The sequence below is a fragment of the Rhipicephalus microplus genome, chromosome 1 (assembly GCF_043290135.1).
Source record: "Rhipicephalus microplus isolate Deutch F79 chromosome 1, USDA_Rmic, whole genome shotgun sequence".
NCBI classification, from domain to species: domain Eukaryota; kingdom Metazoa; phylum Arthropoda; class Arachnida; order Ixodida; family Ixodidae; genus Rhipicephalus; species Rhipicephalus microplus.
In genome coordinates, this window is record NC_134700.1 from 29,615,434 (window position 1) to 29,639,117 (window position 23,684).

The window sequence follows — 23,684 nt, forward strand, 5'->3', positions numbered from 1 at the left end:
ATACCCCGTACTTTAGGTCTGTAGAGATTTTTACCAGCTCGAATATTTTAACAAGCACCTATATATGAGCTCATCAGACTCAAACAAAATGCGGGCACCGTGGCCGAGATTTGGTATCTTGAATGCATAAGGTATTTCCTGTATGATTGAAGGGTCAATAAGTATCTTCCAACTGGATATGACTTTTTACATACCGAATTCGATTATGGTTGGCCTGCGCAGGACTTCCGGTCGTACATGAAGGAGACAAAGAAGGCATTTTTGCTGAGCGCCAGCATTTGCGCTATTCCTGCCGTCATGCCATCCACCTATGATGTGCGAGGGCTGTCTAGGTAGGTACCTAATGCAGCATTTTTGTATTTTTCTACTAAAATCTTCTTGAGCATCTGCATGATTTCTGATGTATATAAGAGTAGTATTCATGTCAGTGACAAAATTTATTTCTAAAATGGCAGATAATGAACCTATAATGAAGTCTTTTGAGGAGAGTAATGAAGGGGTGAACTATATATATTTACTATTTTCCATCAATGATGCACGCTTATGTTGACAGTTCAGGCCCCTAGGATTGTCAGCTGCCACCCAGCAGAACATAAGTTTTCATTCCTTCAATTCTGTGTGGCTATTCATACCTTTCGCAATGATATGTGTATGCGCGGGTTCAGTTATGCAAGAAGAACACACTGCGCCGTTCGGTGGCGATTCGTTGATGACCTGTGCGACTGTTTGAATTTGTTTGCCGTGCGGGGGCGAATTGTGTATGTGGCATGCGGCGGTGATGAAGACAGCGATCTGGTGCGTGTGTGGCTCGAGAAAGGGTGGCAGTGCGAGAGCTCTGCGCGAGCATAGGAAGGTTCTGAGGCTGCTTTCTTTGCTGGGCGTCCGGTACACGAGAGAACCAGCAGGCCTACTTCCTGGTGCATCGGCGTTATCGAAGCACTCCCGCCTGTTCCACCAGGAGAGGAATACCGGGCCAGGGACCGGGCACGAGGCCGAGATAAGCCTTGCCGCTTTGTACTCACGGTCGCACTGAGGGTTCGTCCACGAGCACGTGGGGCCGAATACATCTTCGTGGAGCAGTTCCCATGGACTGAACCGCCGGGATCAACGGTCGTGAATCTACGTGACCATGTCACCCACCGAGCTACGTCATCGGATACTCGACGACTGCGACTCAGTGACATCCTCGGCTACTTAGTCGTCGACTCTAAACCGTATGAGCACCTTCTGACTCGCGCGCGAAGAGAACAAGACGCGGGCTTTTTGACTCGGTTCGTCAACTTTTTCATGTCATTCGCGTGCGTAAATACGTTATACGAGTGCTTGTTCACCTGCGTGTTGCGTCATTCTTTCTGGGGTGAATTCTGAACCCAAACATAACATCACACCTTTATAGAAGACAGCATAATACTCTTAAAAGCTCAATGCAAAAAACAAAGAAGAGGAAAAGCGCATTAACAATTCTAGGAAGAGGAGAACCACGTTGGTTCGATTTCAGGAAGAGAAGAATTAGGTTGGCTTGCTTGTTCTCCTCTTCTCAGAATACCTTTGTTTCTCGTACCGCGTAGCCTATCAGAAGTTTGGTTTCTTTGCGTCCCTGGGCATGCTGGAATTGCACTTAATGATAAAAAGTGCTTACCAGCGCAAACGACAGGGCAGGAGAGGACAGGAGAAGAGACGAGACAGGGTGCTGAACTGCCCACAATTTATTTCTTGCGAAAGTCTTCGCTTTTATACAGTTACCAGTCACAATAGTCATGCGCGAAACACCATGACAATGCATAAGTAAATCACACCGACAAGCAAAGGAACAACTTTTCTTTATCGGTGAGCGTGACAGAAGGGGTGCTAACACAACCATCTTTCAATGAGCAAATCTTTTCTGCCTCTATGATCTAGCGTGTGGTACAATTCGTGCATCTAGCAACAATGGTACACTATGAAAATATTTGCCGGCAGCCACACGTACTGCAGTGAACGGACAGCCATCCTTGTTTATAGTGAAGGGCAGGTCTGGACGGAGGAACGGACAGCTTGCACAGGTGACTCCATTTTTGAGGGGCCCTAAAAAGCACCTTCACATTAACCCGCTGTGCCACTTATAATTGTGCGCTATATTGTGCATATACGGAACCATGGTGAAAGCCTGTCTAGCTGTGACAGGTTGGACTGCATTATCAATCCTTTTGGCCTTACGTTCACGCCGCAGGCTTTCGGCAACAGAAACTTGCACGTAGTCGGGGTAACCAGCCGACGTGAGCCTTGAAGATTGCTTAACAAAGCTCTGTAATCTTGTGCACACAAGATTTTCGCAAGGCATCCACGAAGCAAGAATTTGCGATACCTCTCCTAAGTAATCTAGAATGCGCGGAACGAAATGGCAAAACAGGCTTACTTCCACGCAGTTGATGCATCCAGAAAGTGCATCCATTATTCAGGAATAGCTTAATGTCAAGGAATTTAATTTCACAATTCTCAGAAAGTTCATGAGTAAGCTCAAAATGTTTAAAATCATTTCGCATCAGGCCTAAAACTGTAAGAGCGTCATTTTTATACAAGCGTCATTTTATATCAGTGTCTCTAAATATTAAAAAATCATCTACGTATCTGAAAGCGTGCGTCACATTAGTGTTAGTGAAAACTTCCGAAATGAATCTGTCTAATTTGCCTAAAAACAGGTCACTGAAGATGGGAGCGATGCAAGAACCAATACAGATACCGGATTTTTGAAGGTGAGGTTTTCCATCCCGTAGGATGTACGTCGACTGAAGGTAAATCATAAAAGCTCTAAAAATCCACTGATGCTAGCTGGAGACTGGGCCTGAAATTTTGAGGCGCCATACTCCTCTCTATAATCTCCAATGCATTGTAAAAATAAGTAATGAAGAATAACATAGTACAGGTCCTTGACGTGTATAGAGAAGGCGAATAGAGTTTTATTTCAACGCGACGAAATGAACTCCCGAACTTCACATGAACTTTTTACTAGAAATGGATCGTTCACTTCTAGGTATTTCAAGGTTTTCTGCTGGTAGAGTACAATACATTTTGCCTGCTGTTATTTTCAGATACAATTAGCCTAGAAGGCATTTCGACCTTATGGTGCATTTCCGATGGAGGCGGAAATGTAGGCCCGTGTGCTCAGATTTAGGTGCACGTTAAGGATCCCCAGGTGTTCAAAATTTCCGGAGTCCTCCACTACGGCGTCTCTCATAATCATATGGTGGTTTTGGGACTTTAAACCCTACAAATTAATCAATATCGACCTTATGCATTTTAGCGCTAAAGAAGGCTTCAAGGAAATATTCCTTGACATCTGACATATTCCTATGGACACTTACAAGAATTAACTTGCGAAGCAGGCTCTTAGCTTTAGTTTTGACCTTTTTCATCGACACTTAGGCTTGACAGTCAAAAAGGGCCGAAACCGTGTGACAAGCTTTTTCCCGGTACTTTTTAAGGGACATTACGTCAAAGCCGCCCTCCTTGTCTGCAAGTAACACACATAATGAATGCTTCTTCATAAAATCTACAACGCGTTTTACCGGAAGAGCCAATCTCGCTTTACACCGACTTAGGACACCTACGCCGTCTGCTTTGCGGTGGTCTTACTCTTCCGGTGGAGCACGCCGAGAGACTTGTCTTACGGTAGCCAAAAGGTCATGAAGAGAACGCTAAGGCTCTACGACGAACTTCGGTACCAATTAAAGCACTTTAGAGACATGCTGGGGCAAGTCCAAGTCTTTCTGATTGTAGATCGGCTATTTCGGCGGTTGTTGTCCTGTGAGTCGACGTACATCGTCGACGTACTATTTTATTCTTCATTACTTATTTTTACAATGCATTGGAGATTATAGAGAGGAGTATGGCGCCTCAAAATTTCAGGCCCAGTCTCCAGCTAGCATCAGTGAATATTTAGAGCTTTTATGATTTACCTTCAGTCGACGTACATCCTACGGGATGGAAAACGTCACCTTCCAAAATCCAGTATCTGTATTGGTTCTTGCATCGCTCCCATCGTCAGTGACCTGTTTTTAGGCAAATTAGATCCATTTCGGAAGTCTTCACTAACACTAATGTGACGCACGTTTTCAGATACGTAGATGGTTTTTTATTGTTTATGGACACTGATGTTGCATCGTATAAGAATGACGCTCTTACAGTTTTAGACCTGATGCGAAATGGCTTAAGGATTTTGAGCTTACTCACGAACTTTCTGAGAATTGTAAACTCAGGTTCCTTGCCTTTCAGTTATTCCTGAATAATGAACGCACTTGGTGGATGTATCAACCGCGTAGAAATAAGCATGTTTTGCCATTTTATTTCGCACATTCTAAATGTTTTAGGCGAGGTATCGCAAAATCTTGCTTCATGAATGCCTTGCGAAAATGCTGTGTGCACAAGATTACAGAAAGCTTTGATAAGCAATCTTCAAGGCTTACGTCGGCTGGTTGTCCTGACCACGTGCAAGTTTCCGTTGCCGAAGTCCTGCTGCGTAAACCTAAGGCCAAAGGGATTGATAATGCAGACCCACCCGTCACACCTAGACAGGCTTTCATCATGGTTCCGTATATGCACATGATAGCGCACAATTAAAAGAAAGTGGCAAAGCGAGTTAATGTGAAGGTTGTTTTTATGGCCCCTCAAAAATTAGGTCTCCTGTGCAAGCTGTCTTTTCCTCCGTCCAGACCCGCCCTCGGTTGCACTACAAAACATGCAAATAAATTCAGAGATTGCATCTGTAATGTGGTGTATCAGCTGCATTTATTGTGTGGAAGGTATTACGTCGATTAAACAGGTTGTTGTATAAATGAGAGGCTGAGGGAATATATTTATACGTGTATGTAACTGTCGCCACGACACAGCTGAATTGGCACCTAAAAGGAAGAAGACGACAGCGTGGTTGTTCTGGGTTAGACGCTCTAGCTTCCCTCGTTGGCCAGCATAAACTGTGCGCTCTTTAAGCCGTTAGCAAGACCAGCTCTCCGTGAATAAATCTTCCCCGTAACATCTTTTGGTGGAGGTGCCGGGTTAAGCAGTCAGCATCACTGTGCAGTTTTCCAGATTTGTAACAACCGAGATTGTGTACTCCTGTAATCGAAGTGCCCATCGGCCAAGTCTTCCTGTAGGATCATTAAGCGTTGACAGCCAGCAAAGCGCATGATGGTGCGTGATGACTGCGAATGGACGTCCGTATAAGTACGGACGGAATTTCACAATGGCCGAAACGAGGGCTAAGCATTCCCGCTCAGTGATGGAATAAGTTTTTTTTCGCTTGGAATGGAAGGCGACTAGCGTAGGCTATCACACGGTTGGTGCCATTCTGTATCTGAGCGAGTATAACACCCATGCCAAGGCCGCTTGCATCGGTGCAAAGCTCTGTTCGAGCCGCTGGATTAAAATGAGCCAACACAGACGATGATGTGAGGGCGGTAGTTAGCGATGCGAAGAAATGTTCTTGGTCCTTTCCCTATGAAAAGGCCACATACTTTTTGAGGAGATCCGTGAGAGGCGTTGCAATATCCGTGAAGTTGAAGACAAAGCGTTGGCGTTGAGGGGAGCGTGACCGCCGACCTTGAGGTGACGGCGGGCGGCCAGACCAGTTTCTTCGGGCAACGACGTCAGCGTAGGACGGTTCGGACCGTGGAGATGAACGGCGAGCTGAAGGGTTCTGAATATGGTCATCCCGAAAAGCGGGTTACGTATAGTGTCCATGGTCCTTAGGGCGATCGACATTAGGAAAGCTTGGCCGGAAATATCACCTGTTGCGGCAATGGTGGGAGATGTGCCCAACTCGAGAGCAAGAACAGCAGATGGGTTGATCCCGAGGAGTCGAAGCTGCCGCAGCGGCAAGTGGAGCAGAGTGGTGGTCAGCGTTGTGGACGGGAGTGTTCATGGGCTGCGGCATAAGTCTGGCGGGCTGTGGAACCTGGACGCCCAGGTTAGCAAACTCCTGACGTATGACGGCTTGAATAAGCGAGACTGTTGCGCAGTTGTCTTGCGCAGGGGGCTGACAGGAAGCGTATGCCATGGCCTCCAGCTCCTGGCGAACAATCCTTGTGAAATTGGCAGGAGGTACAAGTGAACGGGGCGCTGCAGAATCCTCGCAAGACGAAGTCGCAGCAGTGTTTGGTAGTCTCGTGAAGTGGTGGATTATTCGCCTGCTTTTAGCTTGTTCAATTCATCGGCATTCAGATATTATGGAGTCGACAAAGGTACAGTTTCTACACATTAGTATGTTGAAAGCATCATCAGCAATGCCTTTCAACACGTTGCTCATTTTCTCAGCCTCGGACATGTTTTTGTCAGTCTTCCGGCACAGTGCCAGTACGTCATGGGTGTACGTGACGTGCGACTCCGTCAATGATTGAACACGCGACGTGAGTTGCTGCCTGGCTGCCATTTGACGAGCAACTGACCGACCGAACAAATCGCGAAGCTTTTGATTGCACGTGTCCCAGCTGGGTAATTCTTCTTCATGCGACTCATACTAGGCGCGTGCCGTACCCCGTAGATAGAATAGAATATTTGCCAGCATAAGCGTTTCGTCCCATCTGTAGTGCTTGCTGACGCGCTCGAATAATGCGAGCCATTCTTTGACAACCGTGCTGTCCGTCCCGGAAACCGTGCCAGGTGTGAGAAGATGAGGGGGGGGGGAATTACAGCTGATGGAGCCAGCGTGGTTGGCGAGGCCTGAGTGCCGGTTTCAGGCATCGCCGCTGGACAAAGCTGGCGTCCACTGCGGAGTTTCAGAGCCGGGTTGTGTGAAGACCCTGCTCTTTCCACCAAAAGGTTGAAGGTGGTGGTTCCTGGTAGGTGGATCCCGGCACCCCGTTGATCCACCTACACCCACTGTTTTGGAATCTGATGCCTGCGTTCCAGCCATCACTGACTTTCTGAACGTGGCCGACAAACAGCGCCGAGATCCATCGCTGCTCGCCATCAATGACCGCCTTCAATCGCGTCATACAGACCATTCTCTTAGCAGATACCTGCTTAAAGACAACGTTTTGTACCACCGCAACTTACACCACGACAGCGTGAAACTTTTACTCGTCATACCGCATCTTCTGCGAAAGAATGTTTTGTGACGATTCCACGACGCTCCAGCTTCTGGACATCTAGGAGTCTCCAGAACTTATGACCGCATTCGACGACGAGTATTCTGGAAGGATCTCTACCGCTCCGTTCGCCGTTACGTCGCATCTTACGACCTCTGCCAGCGCCGAAAAAAGCCTACGACTCCCCCTGCCGGTCTTCTTCAACTAATTGAAGTTCTAGCCGAGGCGTTTTATTGAGTGGGGTTGGACTTTATAGGTCCTTTCTCTACTTCTACAACTGGAAATAAATGAATTGCAGTGGCCACAGACTATGCCACTCGGTATGCAATCACTCTAGCTCTACCAACTAGCTGCGCAACCGATGTTGCTGACATCCTGCTGTACGATATTATTCTCTAGCAGTGCGCTTCGTCTCGCCTGCTCACAGACCGTGGTCGCTAGGATCTATCTCGTGTGATTGACGATCTACTCCGATCTTGTGCTACACGTCACAATTTCACCACATCTTACCATCCTCAGATAAACGGCCTTACGGAGCACATAAACCACTCATTGACAGACTTGCTTTTCATGTACGTATCTACCGAACACCTTGATTGGGACATAGCACTGCCGTTCGTCACCTTCGCCTATAAATCGTCGCGTAATGAAACAGTGGGCTACTCCCCTTTTTATCTACTCTTCGGACGTCATTCCTTAATGCTCTTCGACACACTGCTTTCATCAGATCAACCATCCTCCTCTTGGTACGCTCAGGATGCAATCACTTGTGCCCTCATGGCACGCGCGGTAGCCCACGCTCGGTTATCGTCATCGCAGACAGCACAGAAGTCCCCTTACGACCGTCGACATAGGGATGCCGTTTTTTCTGCGGGATCTCTTGTTCTCCTGTGGTTTACATCTCGACGTGTTAGCCTCTGCGAGAAACTACTATCGCGATACGCTGGGCCCTACCGAGTCATTCATCAGGTCACACCTGTGACCTACGAGATTGCCGCTACCATAAGCTCATCAGCTGCTGCACCCAGAACCGAAATAGTCCACGTTTCTCGCCTCAAGCCCTACAACGCCGACTCGCTCATTTAAAAGGCACCGAGACGGTGCCTTATTGGCCGAGGTGATTATACGTGTATGGAACTGTCGCTCCGACACAGCTGAATTGGCACCCAAAAGGAAGAAGACGAGAACGTGGTTGTGTGTGAGTTGGACTCTCGAGCTCCCCCCATTTGCCTGAATGACTCTGCGCTCTTTAAGCCGTTAGCAAGACCAGCTCTCGGTGAATAAATCTTCCCCGTAAAAATATTGTCGCAGTACAACGCAAACAAAGCACAAGTACGCCTTGAGGCAGCGAAAGCAGCGTGTTCTCAACAGCTGAGCCGCAAGATCTTCTTCTTCGTTCTCGCGTCAAGACGGAGGCCCACTACCTGGTGTCCGCTGAATCCCCCCATCATCGTTTTTGTCCACATGTAGACACGGGTCATTTGCCTCCCTCTCAAAGAGCACCGACTCGATGCGAGGTCAATATTGCAGTTTTTGTTAAATGATAGGTCTCACGCAATCACACGCTGACGTAAGGCTTCATGCGCACTACGTGAACGAGTTCAAGATGGTGCTGGTGACGCTTGGTACTACACGAATTGTCGGGAACAACTTCGTAAGTGACGTCACTCAGTTGTCGCAGCACTCGGTATGGCCCAAAGTATCTTCTTAAGAGCTTTTCTGATAGTCCTCGTTTTTTGTACGGGTGTCCGAATCCATACTTTGTCGCCAGTTTGATAGACAACTGCTCTGCGGTGAGCATTGTAGCGGCCTGCATCGTACTCTTGCTGCTGGCGGATCCGTAAACGTGCCAGTTGTCTAGCTTCTTCCGCGCGCTCCGTAAACGTGTTGGCGTCTGGGTCGATGTCATCACTTTCGTGCGGTAGCATCGCATCAAACATAGTTCGTACTTCTCGTCCATGAACGAGGCTGAACGGGGTCATGCGGATGGTTTCTTGCTTGGCCGTGTTGTACGCAAACGTTATGTATGGCAAGATTTCATTCCAATTTTCGTGTTCAATATCTACGTACATCGAAAGCATGTCTTCAATGGTTTTGTTCCGACGCTCCGTCAGCCCGTTTTTTGTGGGTGGTAGGCAGTGGTCTTACGATGCGTTGTGCCACTCAGCGTCAGGACGTGATCCAAAAGAGCTGCCGTAAATGCGGTTCCTCTGTCTGTGATCACGACGGTTGGTGCACCATGCCTCAGTACAATATTTTCGGTGAAAAATCTTGCCACTCCAGCTGCTGTACCTCTCTAGATAGCCTTTATCTCGGCATAACGGGTCAGATAATCCATCGCGACGATAACGCAGCGGTTCCCTGCAGTAGAAATAGGAAGTGGGCCCGAAATATCCATGCCAATCTAGTAGAATGGAGCTGTTGGGACCTGCACTGGGGACAGGAGGCCAGTTGGTTTAGTCGTTGGTGACTTGCGTGGCTGGCAGTCGAGACAGGTACGAACGTGGTGCTTCACGGCTGTGGTTAGTCTCGGCCAGTAATACCGTTGCTGTACTCTGGCCAACGTTCTCATGTAACCTAAATGGCCAGAGGTCACCTCGTTGTGGCATGCTTTGAGTACTTCGGTACGAAGGGCTGCTGGTATGACGAGCAGATAGGCGGATCCTGTCGACGAAAAGTTTCTTTTGTAGCGTATTCCGCCCCGCAAACAAAACGATGACAACATTCTTGCGAAAACTCTTGGCGCCTTCCGAGATCTGTCTTCCAAGTAGTTAATTAAGCCAAGCAACTCAGTGGCGTCACGCTGTTGCTGCGCAATGGTGGTCGTGTCGAGAACACCAAGAAATGCCGTTTCCTCCTCCTCAGGTATGGTTGCCAACTGAATGGGTGAACGGGACAGATAGTCAGCGTCCATATATCGCTTGCCTGACTTGTGCATGACCGTCATGTCAAACTCTTGCAGTTTTAGGCTCCAACGCGCTAATCGGCTGGTGGGATCTTTTAGATTAGTTAACCAGCAAAGGGGGTGATGGTCACTAATAACTTTGAAGTGCTGGCCATACAAGTACGGCCGAAATTTCATTACTGCCCATACTACGGCGAGGTATTCTTTCTCTGTTGTTGAATAGTTAGCCTCTGCGCGTGTTAGCGTTCAGCTTGCGTAGGCGATCACTCTTTCTGTGTCCTATTGCCATTGCACAAGCACAGCCCCAAAACCTACATTGCTAGCGTCTGTATGAAACATCGCCGGGGCTTCTTCGTCAAAGTGGTCAAGTAAAGGGGGCGTTTGAAGACGTTGACGCAGGTTATTAAAGACAGCCTCCTGTTCTTTCCGTTCAAAGGCAACATCGTCTCTTGTGAGACGAGTTAGTGGTGACGCGATACGGGCGAAGTCTACGATAAACCGGTGATAATAGGCACGAAGGCCTAGGAAGCGCCTGACAGCCTTCTTAATGGAGGGTACTGGGAACTGTGCAACGGCAGCAATTTTTCCAGGATTGGGCCGGATGCCTGCGTTGCTGACAACGTGACCAAGAAACTGAAGTTCGTGAAAACAGAAATGGCACTTTTATGATTTCAATGTTAGGCCCGCGAACCGTATGGCACGTAAAACAACTTCCAGCCTTTTGAGGTGCTCGTCAAACGTGGTCGAAAACACTATAACGTCATCCAGATAGACTAGGCACGTCTTCCACTTCAATCCCGAAAGTACCGTGTCCATAAGTCTTTGAAAAGTCGCGGGCGCGGAGCACAAACCGAAAGAAAACTTTAAATTCGTATAAACCACCTGGCGTCACAAAAGTGGTTTTCTCTCGGTCTCTTGGGTCTACCTAGATCTGCCAGAATCCGCTCCTCAAGTCCATGGAATAAAAGTAGCGAGCGTGCCGAAGTCTGTCGAGGCAGTCATCAATACGTGGGAGCGGGTACACATCTTTGCTGGTCACCCGATTCAGCTTCCTGTAGTCCACGCAAAAACGCAGGGTGCCGTCCTTTTTCTTTACTAGCACTACAAGCGATGCCCAGGGGCTCTGTGACGGTTGAATGACGTCATCTGCAAGCATTTTCGCGACTTGTTCTTGTATGGCTTCGCGTTCCTTTGAAGCTACGCGATAAGGGTTTTGGTGGATAGGTCTCATTGTGTCCTCGGTGATTATTCGGTGCTTTGTCAAAGGTGTTCGACCAACTCGTGATGTCGTTGAAATGCAGTCGCGGAATTCGGCTAGCAGCTGAAGATGTCTCTGTCGCTCGTCCTTTGACAGAGTGGTGCCAACATCGAGAACGGGTTCTGGTTCTTGATTAGGCGCTTCGTCCAATACCGACAATCATAAGCTGCCTCGCATTTCTACAATATTGTCGTACGAAGCGATAGCTGTGTCCTTCAGAAGGTGCCGGCGCTCAGCACTAAAGTTCGTCAGAAGTAAATTCGTGCGTCCACCCGTGAGACGGACGATACCTCGTGCGACCGAAATGCCATGACTATATAGCAGCGAGTCAATTTCGTTAGCAATGCCTTCGCCATCAAACGCTTCGTGGCCTTCCACCGAAACAAGAGTGCATGACTGGGGCGGGACGACCACATCATCATCAATTATACGTAAAGTGTTGCGTATTGCGTCTGAACAGTCAACTAAACCATGGCTGTTGCGGAATGTAATTGAACGATCCGGGATGTTGATGACGGCACCATATTCTCTTAAGAAGTCCATCCCTATGATCAAGCCCTTGCAACACGAGGTGAGGATGACGAACGTCGCCACGAAAGAAGAGCCACCGATGTCGAGTCTTGCTGTACACCTTTCGACAGGCATCAACAGCTGGCCGCCTGCTGTTCTCAGGTGAGGTACCGTCCACGTAGTCTTCACTTTTTTGAGGCGTACGGCAAGGTTTTCACTTATGATAGAAAAGTCGGCGCCGGTGTCAACTAAGGCTGTTACTTGCTGTCCGTCTACCGAAACGGTAAGATCTGTGGTCACAGTTTCGTCGGTGTTACAACTTCTCGGCTTCACAGCGTCCTGTGGTACAAGTAACGGGGGCTTTTTTTCGTCGCCTTGACGGCCTGCAACCTCATCCCCGGAGGTCGCCGCCTTCAGTTTCCCCGGCGTGGACTTGGTGACCTCCTTTCACTGACGTCGACTGTAGTTCGGTGGCGCGATGAAAACGAATATGCCGGAGACGGAGAGCATGGTCAACGTCCCAAACCTGGCTGGTAATAAGGCACACTGTCGTCATTATTGGCACGGTGGTTGTCAAAATGGGACTGAGACAAGGGGGGTCCTTGAGAATGAGCGTCCCGGCGTGGTGCGCAGCCGTCGTTGGCACGTCGATCGTCAGGGCATTGCCGAAGAGGTCGAGACATATCTACGCGGTGCCGACATTGGTGGGAAATGTGGCCCACACCTCCGCAGGTAAAAAAAAGCGGACGCCTATCTACATTGCGCCAGGCGTCTGTTTTACGAAGCTGTGGACGCTGCAACGGCTCGTAATGTGGCAAATGCCGTGTCTCGTTGGGAGACGGCTCTTGGTACGGCGGCATTTCGTACGGCGGTACGACGGCAGGGCACCGCGGTGTCTGTTCTTGTGGTGGTGACCAAGGAACGGCTGCCGATGGCTGGCGGTACGACGGCGCAACGGGCGGCGGGCGGCGAAACGCGGCTGCGTAGCTCACAGGTTGCTGATCGTCAGTAGGATCAGCTGTTGAAAACGCTTGGCGTATTTCTTCGCGGACGGCTTCAGCGACAGACGCCGTAGGTGGTTCTGTGACCAGATTCTGCTGCTTCAGCAGCTCTTCGCGAACAATTTCTCTTATTAAATCGCGCAACGAGCTTTGATTGTCAGATGTCGTAGCGGCGACTTGCATGTGGGCGCTGCTGGACAAGTGATTGTATTGTCGGCATCGTAGGTGAAGCGCCCGTTCGATAGCCGTAGCTTCTTTGATTAAGTCTGTCACGGTGCTTGGCGGGTTCCGCAAAAGTCCGGCGAACAATTGATATTTAACGCCGCGCATGAGGTAGTGCAACTTTTTGTCGTCGGTCATGTGCGGGCCAGCTTTACGGAAGAGACGGGCCATGTCCTCAGCGAACATTGCCACCGTTTCATTAGGTTTCTGAACCCGTAGCTCGAGTAAATGCTGCGCACATTCGCGCAGGTCGACATCGGCAAATGTGTCAATCATCCCTCTTTTAAAGTCACTCCATGTTGACAAACTGCCTTCTCTGTTCTCGTACCAGGTTCTAGCGCTGTCGTCGAGATAAAAATAGGCGCGGGAAAGCCTTTGTTCAAGGGACCACTGGTTGGTGTTAGCGACACGTTCATAGTGATCAAGCCATTCTTCGACGTCTTCATGTGCTCCACCACCAAAGAGATCAGGCACCAGTGTTGAAAATAGGGTTACCTGAGATGGGGTTGACAAACTACTGTCTCGTAATAACTGTTGTGGACTGGCGGTGGCCATTGGTAGATGTGAGCGGTGCCTTGTAGAGTGTTCCTGTGAGAGTGTGAACTCTGGAAGGAGGCCTCGCAAGCGACGACTGAAGCGATGCACGGGAGTGTCGACAAGTGCTTCTGGGCTGGATGAACGGCTCCCCGTGGGAGTGTGGAGCATCAGGCGGGGTCGCGGGCCAGCACCTCCACCAATGTCGCAGTACAACGCGAACAAAGCACAAGTACGCCTTGAGGCAGCGAAAGCAGCGTGTTCTCAACAGCTGAGCCGCAAGATCTTCTTCTTCTTTCTCGCGTCAAGCCAGAGGCCCACTACCTGGTGTCTGCTAAATCCCCCCCTCATCGTTTTTGTCCACATGTAGACACGGGTCAATATCTACAATGTGGTTCACTATAAACAAGGATGGCTGTCCGTTCACTACAGCACGTGTGGCTGCAGGCCAATATTTTCAGAGTGTACTATTGTTGCTAGATGCAGGGATCACACCACACGCGCGATCATAGAGGCAGAAAAGATTTGCTCATTCAAAAATGCTTGTGTTAGCACCCCTTCTGTCACACTCACCGATTAAGAAAAGTTGTTTCTTTGCTTCTTGGTGTGATGTACTTATGCGTTGTCATTGTGTTTCGTGCATGACTATTGTAACTGGTAACTGTATAAAAGCGAAGACCTTCGCAAGAAATAAATTGTTGGAAGTTCAGCGCTCTGTCTCATCTCTTCTCTTTTCACCTCCTGCCTGGTCGTTTGCGCTGGTAAGCACTCTTTATCATGGTATAGCAACACGCGCAATCCTAGTGTCTCTGGAACTAATTGAAACTGCTGACTCGCTGGCTTCGACATCTTTAATTTTCCCGGTGGTACTAGTAGCTTTACCGTTTTATTTTATTACAGCCGAACTATTCAAATGCCTCTTATTATGAAATTCAACGAAACATCACTTCTATTACCTAAACAATTTCGGCACTTGCAATTCACACGGAACAGCGCAAAATGCCTGTGCCGTCAATGTGCGGTGATCCCTTCAAACGTTCCCTGTAGAGTTCCTAGATTAAATTTTCATCTCCACAAATAGGGATTTTGTTTATTTAACCCATGTGCAGTTTGGAATGAACCGGAAACAATAGATCATTTTCTTCTCGCATGCTGCCGCTTCGCCTCACTGCGCCGAATAATTCTTGAGAGACCGATTGGTATGCTCGGATGGGCAGTTTATACATCCCCCCTTTTATCGTTTGGAGCCAGTCAGTTGGGTGCGGGCCGCAGTGCTAGTCTATCAGCGCTACAAAAATTCATTCAGGCAAGCCGAAGGAAACGCTTCTAGTCGTACTGCCAGATATATCCGATTATTTGTCTCTCTTTTTCATTTTTTGCTAATTTGTTTTATATATTCTGGTTTACTGATTTCTTCCCCACTTTTCCACTTTTCACCTTTTCAAAGGAACTTTTATATTGTTCTTATCTAACTTCTCTCTTTTTTATCAAGCGTTGTGTAAGTAAACACTTCCATTATAAAGTTATTGTGGCCAATCGCCCTTGTAGGTATGAGCCAAGATCTTCTAGGCGACAAGACAAGACAAGGCAAGAAGCCAGTGGATGAACTTTAGTTTCTATACTTTAATATGCGTACCTGGATTTCTCTATGACAAAGAGGTGGCCGCTTGAACAAAACTCGTACCCTGAAGACAGAGAAAAGGAGCATAGCATAAACACGAAGTGAATGACGATGAGTGTGCCAAGCAGCCAGTATGTTCGGGGTTACCAATATCACCCCTGGTATCGACCACTCACGAATGTAAATGAGTTACAAAGCAGCTCAGAAATATGTATACAAGGTTTGTTGCTCATGAGTGGTATGTTCTGTTGAGTCGTGTTCTTCATTTTACCTTCACTATTACTGCTTTTTTGTATCAGATCCAGCCTGAAAGTGGCTAAGATGGGGGCTATGCACGTTCTCCTAGTGGCTCTTTGTTACTTGGAGTCATAAAAATTGCATTTTAGAACATATCAAGACGCCATACACTACACAAGCCACTAGTTGTTCGTGACTATCACCGTCATAAAACATAATCACGGTTACGGTGCATGCTAACGCACAAGCTTTGACCTTCAGAAGCTTTGTGTGACATTCGGTAATGTGATACCGCCAGCTACTAGCGCCACCTACTCTCTCAGGTTAAAGGACAACAAGTCAGGGGGGTTACAGTTATGAGAGGAAAAATAAAAGAAAAGTGAGCCCCGTGACTGTCTGCATCAACGTGCGACACCTCAACAGTAGCTCACAAGAGATGGGGGTAAGGAGGGATTACAAATATAGGATTTAAGATATATATATATATATAGAGAGAGAGAAAAAGATGCGCAAGGACAGAGAGCGACGACATAAGAGAGATAGGAACAATGAAACACGGTCCTACGAGTCCAAGCACGAGGCAGCACTTGCGAGAGCTCTTGTCGGCGGCAGGAGATGCCGTAGGGCTAATTCATTCAGCCAGAGATGCGCTGATGTCGTCGTAGGGGGCAGGTGGCAGGAAGTGGTATAGCACCAACCCAGTCAGCCAGAGCTGCGCTATCGTCGGAGAACGCTAGGGCACAACCGGTCGGCATGGAATCCGGAATTGTGGAGGGATATGCACAGTTGTGTTGTGTTCGCCGTGAACTACAGTTACAACGGCCACGGCTCACTTATTTCGGTAACATGTAAAAAACTGCCGACGATGGTGCCCGTTAACCATGCCTACTTTTGGTAGGTTCGAAACGTTCGAGGGAAAAGGCGAGGCCTGGCCTGCTTACGTGGAGCGCGTCTATGAGTTCTGCGAAGCCAACGATGTCGCGCAAGCAAAGAAAAGGTCAATATTTTTGAGCTGCTGTGGACCTCATACATATGCTCTACTGCTCAACCTAGTGAAGGTGACAACGCCCCAAGATAAAACGCTCGACGAGATACTGGCCGCACTTGGCAGACAGTACGACCTCACACCATCCATCGTTGTGCAGCGGTTTCACTGCAATTCGAGGGGGCACTGCAATTACGGAGTCGAACTCAACAACATGTTGAAAATTGAATAGTATGTGGCATAAACAATGCAGTGGTTCAGATGCGACTGCTAAAGAGTACCGACCTCACATTTGAGATTGCGGTGAACACTGTTTTGGCAATGGAAGCCGCTAAAAAGGATGCCGGCGAACTGTGTCAGGCAACCACAGGTAGTTTACCGGGCCTGCCTACTCACCGGGTATCGTCCGCCGTCAATAGCATGGCGTGTTACCGCTACGACGACCGGAGTCCTTTAGCGTCGCAATGCAGACACATCAAATCTCAGTGCCGCTACTGCAAGAAAGAAAGGCTTTCGGCAGTCCTCTGTGACTCGCGCAAGGCCGAGACATTCGCGAACTAAAAAGCGTCTGCTCTGCGAACTGCACTGCTACGACCAACACGTACCGCTTAAGTAAACGCTTTTGACGACGCCGACCTGCTTAATTTTTCTCGCGGTGCTCATGTTTCTGACGTTTGGCATTTAAGCAGTCAGCCGACTGTGCCACCCTTCCTTTTCACCGTGTAAATGTTCGGAAAACCGTTGCCGAGGGATTTGGGCACCGCGGCAAGCGTCTCCGTAATCCATGTAGACAAGTTTTAAAGTGCCTTTCCAGAAGTGAGTCTCCGTAATGCTTGTAGACAAGTTCTAACGTGCCTTTCCAGAAGTGAGTCGAGAACCTTCAAATCTATGCTTGCGTGGATTTAGTGGGGATTTCGAGAAAGTCAAGCCCAAGACGAACGTTCGCGTCGGTTATAAGCGGCAGGAACGGGTCCTTACGTTGTACCTCGTGAGTAGCACTGCTCCAACGTTGCTTTGGCGCAACTGCTTCCAAGCTTTGGACATTGATGTCAACGAACTCAAGCAAGTTAATCAAATTAGGGATGTCCGCGAGTTGATTGCTCGTTTTTCTGAGGTGTTTGCAGGAGCCATTGGCACGTTCAGGGCATTTGCTGCCAAAATACTTGTGCCCCCAGATGCAGTGCCAAAATTATGCAAACCACACCGAATTCTTTTTGCCTTAGTTTACCTCGTAACACCAAAGTTCCTAGAGTTGAAGCGTGAGGACTTTCTTGTTCCCGTGAAGACCGCGAAAGGGTCAGCACTTATTGTTCCTGTTCAGAACAACAACGGCACCCTAAGAATTTACGGAGATTTTGAGCAAACAGTTAACGCGGTCTCGCTTATGAAAACCTAACCAGTTCTACATGCTGAAAAGCTGTGGGCAGCCATGTCGGGAGGTCAGAAGTTCACAAAACTTGGCCTGCCGGACGCCTATCAGCAGATAACTCTGGATGCAGAAAGCCGGGAATAAGGGCCACCAATACACACATAGGTCTTTTCCAGTATACACGCTTACCTTTTGGAGTTTCTGCCACACCTGCTATCTATCAGCAAGAAATGGAAATTTTGCTTCATGGTGTGCTGCAAAACAGCTGTGTACTTTGACGGCATTGTTGTTACAGTCATCAATAATAAAGACCACTTGCCAAATCTCATGATTGCCTTGCAGAAATGTCGGGAAGTTGGCCTTAGATTGAAACTGGAGAAGTTCGTTTTCTTTGCTCTCGAAGTAGGACACTTGGGCCACATCGTATGAACGCAATGTCTAAAGCCTTACCACAAGAAGTTTGAGGCCATTACTAGTGCACCAGAGCCACAGAATATGAAGGAGCTTGAAAGCTATCTTCGCCTGCTTAGTTATTACAGACGGTATTTTCCAAACATCTCAACTTGACTGGGTCCATTGCATCAGGTGCTTCGTGAAGGGGAAAACTGGAGCTGGAGAAAAGAGCAACAAAAAGAATGCAACACAGTTAAAAGGCTCTTGTCAAACGCACCTGTCCTGGCCCACTACTGTTTTGAGGAACCACTTACACTCAGTTGTGATGCGCCACCGTATGATGTGGGTGCAGTCTTAGCCCAGACCAAAGCAGATGAAACCCAAAGACATGTAGCTTTCGGTTCACGCACTATCTGGCTGATGAGTGAAACTATAGTCAGACTTATAAGGAAGGCCTTGCTTTGGTTCTCGGTGTCCGCAAATTTCATCAGTAAATGTGGGGAAGGCCGGTCACTGCTTTAAAAGACCACCAGTCATTGCTAGGACTTTTTGGATGAAGTCGAGGGTTGCCAAGTCATACATCGCCAAGAGTCCTCTGGTGGGCATTCACACTCTCAAGCTATCACTTCAAGCTAGTCAACAAGTCAGGCAGTATGCTAAGTCATGCTGATGGACTCCGTCGGCTACCTCTTCCCGCAACTGAGGTCCATGACACTACGCCTACCAATGCCTTCATTTTCGAACAAGCATACCCTGAAGCCCTGTTACCTGCAGTCATTAAACGCGCTACGGTAAGAGACCTCATAATGTCAGAAGTGGCCGAGGCTGTCCTGACCAGGAGTCCTCTTCCGGTGGGTGGAGATGGGGGTCTTATATTACGAGGACTAATGAACTTAGTTCGCACGAAGGATGCTTCTTGTCATTGTTCCCAAGTCTCTGCGATCCCATGTCCTTAAGCTGATGCAGTGGTCCCCTTGATATTGAGAAATCAAAGATGATTGTTAGGCCTCATGTGTGGTGCCCGGGAATCGACAATGGCGTGACGAACCAGGTGCGGAGCTACCCTGTTTGCCAAGCGCTTCAGAAGTCTGTCTGAAGGATACCAATTATTCCATGACCCTTTCTTGACAAGCCTTGGTCCAGGATCCATGTTGATCTTGGAGGGCCGTCATGGGACGGTACTACCTCGTGGTGGTTGATGCTTTTTTGAAGTGAGTAGAAATTCACCCTGTTCCGTCTCCATGAACGAAGGCCACAATGTTTGTCTTCAGGACCATCTTTTCGAAACATGGGTCTCCAAACATCATTATGTCAGACAATGGGCCAGCATTCACCAGCAGCCACTACACTGACTTGCTGAAGAAGAATGGCATTTATCGCATGCTCGTTCCCCCATATAACCCTGCTTCCAACGGGGCTACAGAGCGGGTAGTACAAACAAACAATATTAAACTAAAGAAAAATAAACCAGGTGAGCTCAGAACACAAGCGGCCAGGGTACTATTCCACTACATATGCACGTTTTATCAAATAACAGGCTGTGCTTTATGCCGGTTGCTAATGGGAAGAGGAATCAAGGCACAGTTGGATGTCATGCCTTCAAGTCTGCGATCGTCTGTTCAGTTGAAGCAGATAAAGCAAAAACTGTATGCGGCCCCAGTGTTCACCAGGAACTTCCGATCAGGCGTACCATAGGTACCTGCTTCTGTCGCTGATCCTACGAGCTACACGTCATCTGAGGTTGAATTACAAAATGAAACTGTCTGGCACAGACATGGGAACCACATTTGCCCCAACCTCGCACAGACGCCCCCACCTGCAGGTGCTGCGCCTTGGGATCAGCCAACAAAACAGCAAGCAACAGAACCTGTGGGGCTTGCAAGCTTGCAGCAGCTGCTGCTGAGCCACAACTACCACAACTACTCCTTCTTAGGGAGAAAGCCCTGTTCAACTACGAAGAAGTGTCCGTAGAAGACGCCATTTGAATCACTTTTCGCCATGACAAGAACTAGAGGGGGGGGGAGTGCGACAATTGGTAATGTATACCGCCGGCTACTAGCACCACCTACCGCCACAGGCCAAAGGACAAGAGCAAGTTTGGGGAGTCTGTGGAGGGAAATAATCACGTGTGTTGAGTTCATCGTGAACTACGGTTACATTTGTCTTGGCTCCACTTTTTTCAGTGACATGTTGCACTTTGCCCCTTAAAAACATGGTTTATCCCTCCGCATAAAAATCTGTTTAACACGAAAGTGAAACTGCGCCTTACAGAAGTAGTTCATTGACACCGAGAGTCCCATAAGAGAGCTTGAACAATTTCTGGTTATGTTTCAGAGTTAAAGCTCTAATTAACGAAAATGCATCCGCTTTGACGCTGAGCGGTACTTCTTTAACACGACAACTAACGTTAATAAATAATGAATAAACGATGAATATACATACCCTCGTGAACATAGATGTCTGTAGTGGCTGTTCTGCTTATTGATTACAGTGGCACAAAAGAAAGTGTCACAAACAGAAGGGAGTGACTGATTGTGACCACATTTCAGCAAAGATCGCCTACTCGCGGCATTGTCGATTTCTTGAACGCTACAACCCGGTTAGAGGGAAACTCAATTTGCGTTTGTGGTTTCCTGTCAGCCGGCCACGATTTTTTACTGGGTGAGCGTAAGGGGGGAGATGGAGTTACACCCAGTAAAGCGGGCTGTTATTGGTATGGATTGATGCTATGAGCTACGCCGATGCTTTGGGTAAGGTCGCAACCTGGCGGTGTCTTGAGGGTTTACAAAGTTTCTCCTATGTTATGATAGAAGCGCCGAATAGGAGAGACGCGTGCAAAGCACGCGCTTAAGGAAAGAGAGAGATTGACTTTATTTAAAAAATATCCCGAGGAGGCTGAGAAAGGGCCATTCCGACCCTTAATTAGGCCTGGAGGCTTCGCCCAAGATAGCACTGGCAGCCGAAGACTTGTGGCGATGTCCCGGGCCCTATGGACTCGCTGAAAGACATATTCGTGGGTGTCATGATCGTGATGTGTCACTCTACTTTACCAATATCACTTTGAGAGGACAGAGGTAGGCATAAAAGCCATATTTTCAAAGCTTCCTAAGGAAGTGACTAAATAGCAGTGGCTAGCATTCCCATCTTGTGTTGTCGCCGACCGATAGGTCGTAGGTTTTACTGCAGTTTGCAAGCGCCGCCGTGTTGGTCTAGTGGCTAAAGTACTCGGCTGTTGAACCGAAGGTTGCGGGGTCAAATCCCGGCTGCTGCGGCTGCATTTTCGATAAGGCGGATGTGCTGTAGGCCCGTGTTCTCAGATTTGAATGCACGTTAAAGAACCCCAGGTCGTCAAAATTTCCGAAGACCTTCACTGCGGCGTATCTCCCATTCCTGTGGTTGTTTTGGGACGTTAAACTCCACATATCTGCCTATATACTGCCGCTTAGAGAAGTTTCTCTCCTGATCATGTATTTTTTCGACGTCATTTTATTGACGGAAGTTGGTGACTGAAATCTTGGTGGACCCTAGCAGAAATCCTTGAAACCTTTCGGTTGAGCAGAACAAAGTGCAAACGCTTTAGCGTTGCGCTGTTCTAACACGATACTGTTAAAGTGGTAGTTTTGCGTAAAATCCGGCGTTGGGGTCGTTGTTTGGAGTGGACCAGCATGATCTTGTCTCTGACCAAAAAATCCATAAAAAATACAAAGAAATTGAAACATAAGTTTTCGTTTTTTTTGTGATAATCAACCACATGCGTGGCTGGCAGGTGTTCCACTATATAGAAAGCGACGCTTCAAACTACCTAAACAAAAAAAATGCAGTGGTAGGATTGTCCTTAAAGTGGCAGAAGTATAGAAGTGCGCTAGGCGTATAACTGCAGAAAAAGTGGACGTTTTAAAGACCCTCCCATTGAAAACCGCCAAGACAGATTTAATAATCATCAGCTACAAAAGCTTAAACAAAAAGAGCAGCCACGTAGGTTCACGTGTAGCCTTAGAAACGTGTAGTGGTCCCTTCGTGGATTCGCGAAAAGCGGTAAGTGTGCACAGAACAGTGACTTTCTTTTCAAATGGGAGCTGCATGGGTACATTTATTTTGGAACGTCCGCTCTAAATTCCAAAACGCTTTTGTTGTTTCCCAACGACACTTTTTTCTCGCGTAAGCTCCCAAAGTGAAGCGTTACACCGTACCTACGGTTGTCGGCTCGTCTCCTCTCCCTCATTTGTTAAAGCGGGCCATCAATTATTCCCCAAGAGACCGGCTGCCTCCTCCAAGTAGGAAAAAACAAGGTTTCAACCGTACAAGACTGTCTAAACTTTTTTTAAAATACCGCTTCCCGTGCGTACACATTGGGTCTGACGACAACACTGGACATAACAGTGCACGAGGAAGTGAACTTGGGCCTGCACTATGCGACGCTTTTGACATACTAAATGTGATTGCTATTCAGGTGCTCCAAGATTGGTTACACTAAGCACCACCCGAACGTAGCACTGCCGTTTCTGGGTATCTTGTCAGATGGTTGGGAGTGACAACAAGACATTGGTGCAATCAGCGCGAGAGGGGGCCGTACAGGCCATTTCTAACGCTGTCATTTGGGCGTGCAGAACATAGTAAAGGCTGCTGTTCACCAGGTTTATAAAATTTTGAATCAGCTTAATTTTTAATGAGTTCATCACTATTGGTTTGATGGTTCAATTGATTATTCATTTAGTTGACATTTTAAAGGCCGCTTCATGAAGGGTATATGCTGCTTAAGAAGCATTGTTGAGTTTATAAGAATGAAAGGTTGAACGAATTGGTATGCGTTCTTCTTGGTTGATACAGCACACATTAGAGTTCGCTTATGAATGAGAAACAGGCCTCGAAGACAGCCTGTTCTAGCGCTGTTGACATCGCCTGTTTCTTGTTTATTATTCTTTGTCGTCTTCTCGCATGCGCTGTTTCAATGAAGATGAACGCATTCTTTGTTTTATCTCGACTGAAGTTTTTCTATCAGAAGCACTGAAGATCACATGTGCCCATTTGCGCCTTCGTGAAAATTGATACATCCACCGAGTGGCCACATGTGAACTGTCATCCATGAGTGATATCACAGAATGAAGGATCTGCGGCCATCGTCCATGGACGATTCAGTTGCAGACTGTATTTCCTTGAAGCCCACCTACTCTAGTGCACCAACATAGGAGGCATTTTCAGCGATCACACTGGTTTCAATGAATAATAGTAATATTATTACTGATAACACTACTACTACTACTACTACTACTACTACTACTACTACTACTACTACTACTAATAATAATAATAATAATAATAATAATATTATTATTATTATAATAAGCATTCACAAAACACAGGGCAAGAAGGAAAAGAGGAGTTGAGTGGGTTAAACCCTCACCTGGCATTTTTTATTTTGCTTGCGTATCAGTACACGCACATACACATACGCACGTGTGGGCACACATTATGTATGGCTGGATACCCCCTCTTTCCCCCAACCAGCAGCTGAGCGCTCAAACCGCGGATCCCCTAGCGAACCTGAGAGGTAAATCAAATGCTTAAAAAGATGCCATAGACACACTAGA

The 23,684-nt window shown here is 47.7% G+C and overlaps 1 protein-coding gene across 10 annotated transcripts in view; it reads left to right on the top strand.

The window, feature by feature from the left end:
- LOC119178037 (chitinase-like protein 4) overlaps positions 1 to 23,684 on the top strand; it is an 820,670-nt gene that overhangs the window by 442,041 nt on the left and 354,945 nt on the right. For all 10 annotated transcript variants that reach the window (XM_075891613.1, XM_075891595.1, XM_075891598.1 and 7 more), the window contains one exon: positions 223 to 332. In XM_075891613.1, coding sequence (XP_075747728.1) covers positions 223 to 332 — 110 coding nt within the window. The remainder of the gene's footprint in view (positions 1 to 222; positions 333 to 23,684) is intronic.